This window comes from Betta splendens, chromosome 13 (genome assembly GCF_900634795.4).
Source record: "Betta splendens chromosome 13, fBetSpl5.4, whole genome shotgun sequence".
Taxonomy (NCBI): Eukaryota; Metazoa; Chordata; class Actinopteri; order Anabantiformes; family Osphronemidae; genus Betta; species Betta splendens.
Genome location: NC_040893.2, coordinates 1 through 12,818, shown reverse-complemented (window position 1 = coordinate 12,818; position 12,818 = coordinate 1). Strand labels below are relative to the sequence as shown.

Below are 12,818 nucleotides of genomic sequence, written 5' to 3'. Positions count from 1 at the left end.
GTGGGAGCTGTAGCTGAGGTGCTGGTCCCCCGTTATTTAGTGTAGTTTAACCAATTATTCTACTTTTGTTTTTGAATGCTCATATTAACAAGTGTACACATATTTGTTGGAGCATAGATGAGCATTTGTGCTGGTGTTTTCTACAGGGTCACTGTCTGATGTCACAGCAGGACACACAATGGTGACTTGTCTGCCTTGAGTTGAATGAGTGTTCTAACGGTTATAACTACGTCTGTACTGACCAATGCATCAGCCTAATGTCCAGAAAAATGTGTAGTATTAAAGAGGCTCCTTACTGTAGAGAGCTTCTTCTATCTTTAATTAATTTAACAATCCTAACACAATATGGGTGCAGTCAGTGTCTTTCTCACAGCTTCACAGACCTCCTTACACTGATTCTTCTTATCATATTATATTATTGCATATTAGAATCTAATGACCGGCAGCTGAAAAGGGTCAGATGCTGGTGGTCCATAATTTCCAGTCTCAGCAGTTTTATTCTTGTCTCCTTACATGTGATGAGACAGCCTAGCTGCAATGGTCGTGTTTTCCTCTAAGCCAGTAAATGTTTTAGCTTCTAGGTCATTGTTTACTGTCCTCTTGTTCCTCATGTCTGTGTAGAAGTAAAAGGAGTGTATAGGTTTAACATTGTCCCTACTTTAAAGTTGATTGAAATGTGAACCTGCTGTATAGCGACATGCTTTCGTTCATCTTTTTCCTCCTGTAGGTAGTGTGGTTGGCGCGTGCCAGCATAAAAACCTCACTGATCTCTTCATTTTGCTAACCAGTCTAACTAACCAAGTTAACACAATAAACACGGTAAATGCAGTAAACATGCTGAATACAGCAATGTGGTTCAGGCCACAGGTCCAACAAACACAACTGGGTTCCTTTACTGTATGTTAAAGTGTTGTTTCTTTGGTCTCTTATCACTTAGCCAGGAATCTAAAATGAACCTTTTTAGGTTTCCTCATCATCTATAATATTTAGAATTTATTGTTGCTTGTCTCTTCTGCTGCAGGTTATTGGTCGGATGTGTAAGATCATAGATAAGACGTGTCTGTCACCAACACCCACGCTGGAGCAGCACCTGATGTGGGATGACATTGCCATTCTGGCGCGGTATATGCTCATGCTCTCCTTCAACAACTCCCTGGATGTTGCCGCCCACCTGCCCTACCTGTTCCATGTTGTGACTCTGCTGGTGGCCACAGGCCCCCTGTCCCTCAGGGCCTCCACCCATGGTTTGGTCATCAACATCATCCACTCCCTCTGCACCTGCTCCCAGCTCAACTTCAGTGGTGAGCACCTTCTTTGTGTTCTGACCTGTTTCCGTAGCGAAGGTCAGCTGGTCATATATAGAGCACGCATAAGAACATGTCATCATCATACATTTTGTTTGTTGAATGATTGCAGAGGAGACAAAGCAGGTCCTGAGGCTGAGCCTGACCGAGTTCTCCCTTCCAAAGTTTTACCTGCTATTTGGCATCAGCAAAGTAAAATCGGCTGCCGTCATTGCCTTTCGCTCCAGCTACAGAGACCGTTCGTTCTCTCCGGGGTCCTACGAGAGGGAGACCTTCGCGCTGTCGTCCCTGGAGACCGTCACTGAGGCCTTACTGGAGATCATGGAGGTCAGCGGATAAGCCTGCTAGAAATTCCCATCTGTGTACACAGGGCATTCATCTGATAGCTTAGACTGACCGATGCTCTCATGTATTGTGAACTGTACATTTTCTTTCCTTAGGCCTGCATGAGGGATATCCCAGCCTGCAAGTGGTTGGATCAGTGGACAGAACTGGCTCAAAAGTATGACCCCACCCGCCCCCGCATCCAATCCTATTTCAATGAATCTTATGAATGAATAGATGTGTATGTGTTTGGCCTCCAGGTTTGCATTCCAGTACAACCCATCTCTGCAGCCCAGAGCCCTCGTAGTGTTTGGCTGCATCAGTAAAAGAGTGAGCCATGGCCAGATCAAGCAGATTATCCGAATCCTTAGCAAAGCCAGTCCTCTGCTCAGCATAGATCGGGTGAGAGTCTGTGGCGGTAGCGTCAGCTGGTTTTTGGTCTTTGATCTGTAGGGTCTAATGCCTCCTCCTTTTCTCTTTGGTCGTCCTACAGGGTCTGGAGAGCTGTCTTAAGGGGCCGGACAATTACAACAGCCAAGTATTAATAGAGTCTACAGTGATTGCTTTGACTAAGCTGCAGCCTCTGCTCAGCAAGGTACATGCAGCCAACAAACATTCTAATGATGTTAGGGCTTGAGCCCTTTTGACGTTTTCTGTAGAACGTTCATGTTCTTCTCATTCTCACTCCTCTTCACTGCTGTTGATGGTCCAATATTAGGCAAACTCCACATTTATTTCCACTAGGATGCATGTAGACACACACTTCCTTCTATTTTCACACAAAACAATTTACAGAATTCTTCACCTTGTTGATGGTCTGTCGTCACATTCTAAGTGACTCACCCAGAAAATGGCTTGCCCTAGCAGGGAGGTGATTTACAGTAGTGGTTGCCTACCCACAGGCAGCAGACCGGTGGTCAATTGGTACCAAGCCAAGAAAAAATACTTATCTTAAATTATTTCAGTTTTATTTGTTGTGCAACTCTTTTTGTTCAAACTTTTTTTTATTTTAACATGTCAAGAGACTTGCCTCGGTCACGTGTATTACCTACAACCGCTACCTTCGTAAACGGACTGCACATTATACGTTACCACTAAACTGAAACCTAGCTGAAGCTAGCAAACAAACGTCTTTGGAACGTTTTTTTACGCAGCATAAAAGAGCCGGTGAGGAGACAGAAGAAGGAAAGCTGCATTTAACAGACAATACAAGGAGTCCTATTTGAAACATGGACTTATTGCTGCCATTTGTTCCCACACACTAAGCCCGCTCTGCAGAATATGCAGTGACCGTCTCTCTAACCAGGCAATGAAGCCTTGAAGCTGCTTCACCACTTAGAGACAAAGCATTCTGCATGTTAGGATCTTGTGAGGACACTGCTAATAAAGTTGCATACACAGTCATTTCACGTTTGCAAAACAGCAATTTTTATGCCGACCGTATTATTTTATTTTGTTGTTTATATCCGCCACACCCTGAAGAAGGGTCTGTGGTGCAAAGAAGGTTGTGGACCGCTGATCTACAGGGTTTTTCAGCAGCCTTATTAGGACATCCAATGCTCTAACCCTGTGTGTTTACAGGACTCTCCCATGCACAAAGCCCTGTTCTGGGTGGCGGTAGCTGTTTTGCAGCTTGATGAAGTCAACCTGTACTCTGCCGGAACAGCCCTGTTGGAGCAGAATCTCCACACGCTTGACTCAATGCGTGTTTTCAATGATAAGGTAAAAGGCACACACCATTCAGCATACAATCTATTAAGATGTAATGTACTGTGGGCTGGCTGGGCTGACACCACTTTGGGGAGTGTGACTTGAGTTTATCCTTTTAAAAGTAGCTCCGCTCCATTTTTAAATACACAGAAACATGTAAAAGCTGGACTATACCTGTGTTTTCCACCCTAATGTCACTGATCTCATCCAGTTCTTCTTGTCCTTTGCCTCAGAGTCCAGAAGAAGTATTCATGGAAATAAGGCGTCCTTTAGAGTGGCACTGTAAGCAGATGGACCATTTTGTGGGTCTCAACTTCAGTGCCAACTTTAACTTTGCACTGGTTGGCCACCTACTGAAAGGTACAGGTGCTGATAAAAATCAACAGAGCTTTTATTTCAGTGAGTGTGTGTGTGTGTGTGGTCTCTGACTGTGTTCCTGGTACTTGTGTCCAGGTTACAGACACCCGTCCCCCACAACAGTAGCAAGGACAGTGAGGATCCTGCATACACTCCTAGCCCTCATCAGCAAGCATCTGAAATGTGACAAGTTTGAGGTGAACACTCAGAGCGTGGCCTACCTGGCTGGTACGTAACACGTTGCTCTTGCATGGACACAGTGAGCTGTTCTTTGCTCTGGTTCACCTCCATCTCCATGCTTTTATAACAGCTCTGCTCACTGTGTCTGAGGAGGTCCGAAGCCGCTGCAGCCTCAAACACAGGAAGTCACTGCTGATTTCGGACCTCTCCATTGACCCGGTACCTATGGACACTTACTCCAGTCACATCACTGATCCTAGCTGCAGGTGAGTGGGGGATCAGAAGGGAAAACAGGTTCCAGTGGTTCCCTGAACATTATGATTTAACTACGATGGTTTTCAGTTGAGGATCAGCAGCACTTCCATCTGTGGATAAACTGAAACACAACAGTTGGTGGTGCTGCCTTAAGGTGTAACACACGGGTGAATCTTCACCTAAGCAGTGTCACTCCCATTTTTATAGATCTGGATAATCAAATTATTATTATTATTATTATTATTATTATTATTATTATTATTATTATTATTATTATTATTATTATTATTATTATCATTATTATCATTATTATTATTATTATTATTATTATTATTATTATCATTATTATTATTATTATTATTATTATTAATAAATTTCATTCACCTTCCTCTTAGGACTCTGCGGGAGACTCAACCATGGGTGTCCCCTCAGGTTTCAGAACGCTATCTGTCAGCCCATCACTACCCTACAGTTGGCCAGATCAGCCCACGTACACGCAAATCCATGAGCCTGGACATGGGCCAGCCCTCACAGGCCAACACCAAGAAGCTCTTAGGTCATATTCATGACCAAGTCCTACACTCTACATGTTGATATATCCTCAGGGAAATGCTGACTATTCCTCTTTTTGTTACCTAGGCACCAGGAAGAGCTTTGATCACCTCATATCAGATTCCAAAGCACCAAAGAGGCCAGAGATGGAGTCGGGTATGACCACTCCCCCAAAAATGAGACGAGTAGCAGAGAATGATTACGAAATAGGTGAGTGCAGTCCTGTAATTCCCTTCTCCTTCATCGTAGATATTTATTGTTATGTTTCCATGCCATGTTAATCACAGAGACGCAAAGAATTGGAAACTCTCACCTTCGTAAAGTGTCAGTATCAGAGTCCAATGTTCTGTTGGATGAGGAAGTTCTCACTGACCCAAAGATCCAAGCTCTGCTGCTCACTGTCCTGGTGAGGATACCCACTAGTTCAGAGATATTACTAATAAACCATGTTATGTTCTAGTTCCTGCTTCTCTTCTTCAACACTGCTTTTCACAGGCCACTCAAGTTAAATACACCACTGACGACTTTGATCAGCGCATCCTCTACGAGTACCTGGCTGAAGCTAGCGTTGTCTTCCCAAAGGTTTTCCCAGTTGTGTAAGTAGCCGTTATCTGTGCTTTTCTGAACTCATCCAGATGTGTTCTGTGGGGTTTGGTACGTAAGTGGAGGCAAGTGACGTAAGTCAGCAATAAGCACACGCCTCACTAGGTTGAGCTTTATACTATATAATGGGTGAGTTTAGCGTCTTCTGTTCTGTCACAGAGCACTTATCAACCTGCAACACTGGAAAAGAACCAAAAGACATTTGCATTTTTTTCATTGCCCAACTAAATGAATGACGGGGCCCAGGAATCACCTAATGCTTGTAATTGCTTTAATTGCCTGGAGACATTAATTATCCTCCCGTCAAACCTGTAATAAATAGGTTGTAACAGTGAGAAGCCGTGAAACTCTCTGCTCCCTTCCTCCTCCACCATTACAGGGTGTAGCGTGTCCTTCGTCGAGAACAGATCAAAGGGCAGCAGGATAAGTGGAGGCAGGCCATGTCTCAGGCCTCCACCTCTGTTGAAGGAGGAAATGCTTTTGGAGGTGCACTGCTGGACCAAACATGTTTCCATTCACGATGATACCCTGTCACCATCTTTGTTACACAAATAGTGTCATGTAAAGCTTCGGAGTATCTAAAACTTTAATGTTTTTATTGTCCAGATCTAATTGAAGCCCATGTTTCAGTTTAAGCATCTGTCAGGTACATTAGGTACTTGAGGGCTGTTATCATCCCCACATGTTGTTCACTACATGCAGACAGACTGAATAATGGGTGTGTGTTGTCCTCAGCCACAACCTGCTGGACTCCAAGATCAACACTGTCCTGTCCATGTGCCAGGACACCAACCTTCTGAACCCGGTCCATGGCATTGTGCAGAGTGTGGTGTACCATGAGGAATCCCCCCCCCAGTACCAGCCCTCCTATTTGCAAAGTAACAGCCACCTTTGTCATTCTGTGCAGTGTAATGGTGTGTTTCTGGTCATCTCTCATCCCCTGCTCCACTCCTGATTTCACAGGTTTTGGCTTTAATGGACTTTGGAGGTTTGCTGGACCCTTTTCCAAGGTATGAATTATTTGTTCTGTCATTTCTTCCTTCTCTCGTGGGCACACTTGCCTGCCACACAGTAGAAATCAGTCTACTAAGTAGACAGCTGCCAATTGCTTTGGTAATATATGAAGCAGTGGGCAAACACAAAGTGCAGCACAAACTCTACCAGCTCGGTGAAAGTAGGACAACATTTGAAATTAAATTTACCTCATAATTATTATATTAACATGCCACTGTTTATTATACATGCTCTATATATAATGCACTATACATTATTATTTTATTATTATTATCATTATCATTATTATTATTATTATTATAATATATTAACAATTATATTTTATTATATTAACAACTTAGAGAAAGCTGGAAATATGTTTACAGCAGCTAATGAAAATCTTAACTTTGAATGAAGTCTGTGGTTTTAATCAGGTGGATAGTTTACAAATGGTTTTACACCTGGAAACTGTTTAGATGGTTCCTGTTCTCTGGAAGCTTGACCCATCAGTGCAGGTTGGGTTTTCCACTTACCAACTGCTTCTTATCAAATGCTATTATTAAGTGTGGTCAACATTTTCACACTTGATGAGAACAAAAGCCTTTAATAAAAATTAGTAAAATTAAACATTTGTTTGTTCATCATTAGATGAACTGGATATGGTGTTAGGTATGAATGTGTTTACACTCATTCATACTGTACTATGAATAGTATATCTGAGCTACGCGTCTGCATTCATCATACACGTCCTACTCTGCTTTTGTGGAGATGCACTAACCTAAGATCATCAGTGTTATCTTGTGAATTTCTTACTTTGTATTTACGTCTTTGTTTCTACTATGTGATACTCTGTCGCATGCTTTACTATACTGTTGGATTTTACTGACCACACTTTCTAACTTTGCAGCAAACCCAGATACCAGACTACGCTGAGCTGATCGTCAAGTTTCTAGAGGCATTGATTGACAGCTACCTGCCCACAGCTGACGAGGAACATGGAGAGGAGCAGCTGAGGACACCAACATCCCCCTATCCCCCCACCAGCCAGAGCCAGCTCAGCATCACTGCTAATCTTAACCTTTCTAACTCCATGACGTCCCTGGCCACCTCGCAGCACTCCCCAGGTCTCACACAAACACGCCTCTGCACAGTTATATACTCTAGGAAGTGGTTCCCACCAGTACAACCAACCCTGTTGAGCGTGACAGAACATACTTGTGTTCCGTCTATTAGGTGGCAGCGTAAGCTACTGAATAAGCCTTGATCCCAAACAGTTTCCTAAGGAATCACGTTCCTGTTGAGGAAAGCTGATGCAGCGTCACTGTCTTTGTACTGAATGTCTTTTACTATATCACAATTCACCACAGAGCTGTAAGTGAGCAAACCTGTAGGTAAACGTTATTGCAATGCACGTCATCCAACAACATCCAACATCCTCTGGCTCAGCTGCCAGAACAATTTTGTTGTCTCAATTGCAGTTTTATTAGCAATTTAGACTAGTTCTAGATGCATGTGATGACTAATGCTCTCCTTAATGGTCCCATACAGGTGGATATAGTCAAGAATGCAGAGGTAGTGTGTGTAGTGGCTTACATTCAGTACCGTGAGTCAGGTACAAGCAGAGCAACAGCCACAGATGTCAGTGATTTCTAACTTTAACTTTGTGACTTTTTTTGCATCAAAGCATGACGGAAAAAAGCTTAATGGCTTTGATTAAACAAATGACTTTTCCAAGTGGCCCCCATGCATTTGTGACGTGGTTGGCTTAGATAGCCTTGGTGTTCCTGCAGAGGAACAACAAAGACTGAATCCTGCATCCTCACTCATGAGTCTTAGTGTGTCCACACAAAGCAAATGTCTGATGGTGACTTCCTGTGCTTCCATTATCTCCCCAACATTAGAAGAACATTGTGTTGTTGGGACTATAGATAGCAATGGAGCGTCCATGTTGTGGTGCTACGCTTTGTATCCATCAGGCAACATTAGCAATTTGACTTCCAGCAGCTTTTTTATTTTCTGCTTATTCACTTAGTTTGTGTATCAGCTCAGGACCAACCTCTGGTCACAGTGAGGTGCAGGCAGCTTGTACTGTAAGAACCATCACTGTTGGCAAAGTTAATGACTAAGCAAAGTCAGGAGCCAGCTCTACACCATGTTCCAAATTATAATGCTCAAGTTTTTCTCGGTATAATTTTCACGTCATCAACCATTAGGGTATAACATACTAATGATAACAATATTTATTTTAAAAATAACAAACTGAAAATGCACTGTTCCAAATTATTATGCACAAGTTTTTCTCTAATGTTTTTCGGTATAATTTTCAAGTCATCAACCATTAGAGTATAACGCCCTAATGATAACAATATTTATTTTAAAAATAACAAACTGAAAATGCACTGTTCCAATTATTATACACAAGAGTTAAGAAATTGAATAGGTTGTAAAGAACTGAAATGGGCTTCTGTCGAATTTGCAGCATTATGTGGTCATATGTTACATCTTAATATAGGACCCCTTCTTTGATATCACCATCACAATTCTTCAGTTTCTGCTATAATTTCTTTGCAGGATGTCAGAATAGCCTCCCAGTGTTTCTGTTTTGATGTGAACTGCCTCCCACCCTCATAGATCTTTTGCTTGAGAATGCTCCAATGGTTCTCAATTGGGTTGAGGTCAGAGGAGGATGGTGGCCACACCATGAGTTTCTCATCTTTTATACCCAGCAGCCAGTGACTCATAGGTATTCTTTGCAGCATGAGATGGTGCATTGTCATGCATGAAGATGATTTTGCTACAGAAGGCATGGTTCTTCTTTTTGTACCATGGAAGAAAGTTGTCAGCTCTACATACTTTTCTGAGGTCATTTTCACACCTTCAGGGACCCTAAAAGGGCCTACCAGCTCTCTGCCCAAAATTCCGGCCCAAAACATGACTCCTCCAACTCCTTGTTGACGTTGCAGCCTTGTTGGGACCTGGTGAACATCCACCAACCATCCACTACTCCATCCATCTGGGCCATCCAGGGTTGCACGACACTTATCAGTAAACAAAACTGCTTGAAAATTAGTCGTCATGTATGTTTTGGCCCACTGCAACCGTTTCTGCTTGTGAAAAATGGTTAGGGGTGGCCGAATAGAAGGTTTTTGCACAAGTGCAAGCCTTTAAAGGATCGTACAGTCCTTCGCAGGACTACAGAGCCACCAGCAGCTTCAAATACCTGTTTGCTGCTTTATAAGGATGGCATTTTTGCAGCTGCTCTCTTAATGTGATGGATTTGCCTGGCAGAAACCTTCCTCAGTCTGACTTTATCTGCACGAACCCATCAGTGCTCTGAATCAGCCACAAATTTCTTCACAGTACAATGATCACGCCTAGGTTTTCGTAAAATATCTAATGTTTTCATACCTTGTTCAAGGCATTGCACTATTTGACGCTTTTTGGCAGCAGAGAGATCCTTTTTCTTTCCCATATTGCTTGAAACCTGTAGCCTGCTTAATAATGTGAAACAACCTCCTTCAGTACTTTTCCTTTAATTGGGCTCACCAGACAGACTAATTATCACAGGTGACTGAAATTCGTTTCAGTGATCCAAAGAGCCCTGAGATGCAATACCATCCATGAGTTTACTTTGAAAACTAAACATTTAATGTTTCTGACACTCATATTCAATTTGCATAATAATTTGGAATGCGGTGTAGACTGGGCCGTGCCATTAGCAACACATTCAGTTTTTAAAACCATGTCTCCTCTTCCCCCTCCTCCAGGTGTTGACAAGGAGAACGTCCAGCTGTCCCCCAGCTCTGCTCTGTCCAGTGGGGGTCGTACCCGCCACGGCTCAGCCAGTCAGGTCCAGAAGCAGCGCAGCGCCGGCAGCTTCAAGAGACCCAGCATCAAGAAGATCGTGTGAGGAGCTGCTGAACGCTACCCTGCCTGCTCCCCAACCTCCTTACATCCTCTGCACTCACCTTCAGCCTGTCCAGTGTCATGCTGCAATCGTTTTAGATTTCCTCTTTATCCATGCTTGTTGCTTTGGCGGGAGAAAGTGTTTGTGTCTTGTGCATGGAGGAGGAACGTTAGCAGGGACAGAGTGAGTATCCAGGAGGTCACATTTCCATACCTTCGTACATGTGCACTGTCAGACGTCACACATGGAACTAGATGTCACAGTTGACACAGTGAGGATCCACAGAAAAGTTGACCATTATTTGTTCAGGGTTGATCTGTCACATGCCTTGGCGAAGGGTAAGCAAGATAGACCAAATGAGCAACCATACTGGTTGGAGGAGGGTTGGATGTACGAGGCAGGACCTGTCTCTGAATCCCCGTCCTGCTTGTATATATTTTACATAGATAGATGATGTATACTGAGTCTTTAGTGTTGATGTGTTCTCCATGGTGTGCCTTTGTCAGGGGTTTCAGTATGTACAGTATGTAAACTAAAAGTCAGACCTTCTGGCGACAACGAACAGCTACTAATTATGGAGGTGAGCATCTATATCACCATAGAAGTCAACAACCAGCCTCTAACGATCGTCACTTATACAATCATTCATATACCCTGTTGCCTGAAAGTATTTATCCTGTACAGCTAGATAACGCTACACAAATCTTCTTTTCCAACACTGTATCTACATAAAGACTGAAAAACACTAGGGGAAATGTAAACATGTAAAAAAAAACCTTGAGGCTTTGTGTTCTGTTACTTTGTGCATTCGGCTTTCCTTTTAGTACAAACTGTGATTCTAGCAGGGTAATGTTTCACTCTGTTTACACAGTAATAAGGAAAATTGGCAATAATCCTCAACTCTTACATTTCTTTGTCAAGCATCGGTTTTCTTTGCAAACACCAGGTTAAGCTACATCCTGAGGTTTGACGAGCATTTGATTAGAAAAGGAGCAGTGGAAACAGACACACCTCAACACAACCAAAGAACACTTTACATTTGGCTCCTTCCCTGCAAGTCTAAGGGTCTGACACCCAGTCATCAGAGTGTTGTATGATCTGTGAGCATGATGCCAGCTGCCACTCAGTTAGTAGTCCGTAGTCACACAGAATCTGCTCTGCACTGGGTTTGATGCTTCACACCTGTGTACTGGCCATTGCAACAGTCAGAGTCACTGAGGCCAGTGATCTAGAAGCAGCAGGGCAGCTTTGCTAAAATGCAAATCCCAACTGTTGAACCCTGTTGAAACTAAACCACAACCGATATTGATCTCACAGACACAGTGTGGTGTCCAGGACTGAATCCAGAGCTCTAAGGCCAACAGACAGGAAACGTAAGTGCAGAGCAGCTCCTCCCCGCCTTAACGTCTATGCATGGCAAGAGTTGAGTATTGTTGTCAGCTCTTACTCGGTCACTCTTCGAATGCTCTCCCTACTTGTCTTCTGCTTGCGTTGCAGGCGTGTGAGAGAACATGTTGTTTTCTGTTTGCTCAGTCAACACTGCATCAGCAGGTGGAGGAGGGGGCATGGAGTCTGCTCAGGAAGCAGGGTTTCAATGGATGCCGGTTCCTGCTTTTATGTCTTTAAGTGGGTCCAATCATTTTCTTCCACTGTGGATAATTGCTTCAGATAAAAGCTCATTATTATCATTCACTTCAGAGTAACTGGTGACGCACCTGAAGGAGACAGAGTTTTACTCATCAATAACACTAAGCCTCTCGTCCAAAAGCAGTATTGAGTTTTACCAAAGGGAATAAGGACGCGTACTGTCCAACAGCATCTCCTGGAATGTCCTGGGGAGGACCCCAAGTCCTAGTTCTAGTTCAAGCACCCAGTATGTTTGCACCAGCTGCTGCAGGATGGACGCTTAATTCTGTCTGTGTAATTCCTCCCCTTTTTTCTGCCCAATTTTGATTTATGTGATCTTAGTTTCATGTCCCAGAGGCGAAGTGTATGTTCCGGACTGTCGCCAGGAGTGATAGAGAGAATGGAAACATGAGGATTATCTATCAATAACCTCTTTAACAACTGGTTGACTTGCACTAATTAAAATACAGTCATGGGTCAGATTAAAAAACTCAATGTGGCATGTTTTATTTGATATTATGCAAAATCTAATGTCTGTAATGTTCAAGTTTTGTTTAATGCAGTATGTATGACTACTGTAAATACTTTGTGTACAATTTGAGACGGTATATTTACTACACTGTACATACATGTGATATTGTATCATTTTGTTTTTGTAAAGCAGTTAGTTTCTGTATAATATACAAATTTAACTATTCCGGTGTTAGTAATAAAATGTTTTTCTCTCTAAACGGTGTGTGTGGCATCATAAAGACGAGCGTACAGGTCTGACTGTTGTTTAAAAATTTTATCAAGCATAAATGTTTTGAATGGGCTTATGTTGTAAACGTCAGATTTCGTCAGTGTAAATGGTTCCATTGTGTGACCTTTCCCCTAACCCTAACCCTAACCCCTAACAACCTAACCCTAACCAACCTAACCCTAAACCTAACCCTAACCCTAACCTAACCTAACCCTAACCCTACCCTAACCCCCTAACCCTAACCCTAACCCCTAACCCTAACCCC

The 12,818-nt window shown here is 42.9% G+C and overlaps 1 protein-coding gene across 3 annotated transcripts in view; it reads left to right on the top strand.

Moving 5' to 3' along the window:
• Window positions 1–12,542, top strand: part of nf1a (neurofibromin 1a) — a 59,076-nt gene extending 46,534 nt beyond the window's left edge. For all 3 annotated transcript variants that reach the window (XM_029170131.3, XM_055513756.1, XM_029170130.3), the window contains exons 41-57: window positions 1,022–1,301; window positions 1,417–1,631; window positions 1,745–1,806; window positions 1,889–2,030; window positions 2,122–2,223; window positions 3,210–3,350; window positions 3,572–3,698; window positions 3,792–3,923; window positions 4,006–4,141; window positions 4,526–4,686; window positions 4,770–4,892; window positions 4,970–5,088; window positions 5,178–5,278; window positions 6,021–6,163; window positions 6,249–6,295; window positions 7,186–7,402; window positions 10,046–12,542. In XM_029170131.3, the coding sequence (XP_029025964.1) occupies window positions 1,022–1,301; window positions 1,417–1,631; window positions 1,745–1,806; window positions 1,889–2,030; window positions 2,122–2,223; window positions 3,210–3,350; window positions 3,572–3,698; window positions 3,792–3,923; window positions 4,006–4,141; window positions 4,526–4,686; window positions 4,770–4,892; window positions 4,970–5,088; window positions 5,178–5,278; window positions 6,021–6,163; window positions 6,249–6,295; window positions 7,186–7,402; window positions 10,046–10,188 (2,391 nt within the window). In that variant the 3' untranslated portion in view covers window positions 10,189–12,542. The remainder of the gene's footprint in view (window positions 1–1,021; window positions 1,302–1,416; window positions 1,632–1,744; window positions 1,807–1,888; window positions 2,031–2,121; window positions 2,224–3,209; window positions 3,351–3,571; window positions 3,699–3,791; window positions 3,924–4,005; window positions 4,142–4,525; window positions 4,687–4,769; window positions 4,893–4,969; window positions 5,089–5,177; window positions 5,279–6,020; window positions 6,164–6,248; window positions 6,296–7,185; window positions 7,403–10,045) is intronic.
• The last annotated feature ends 276 nt before the right edge of the window (window positions 12,543–12,818 follow it).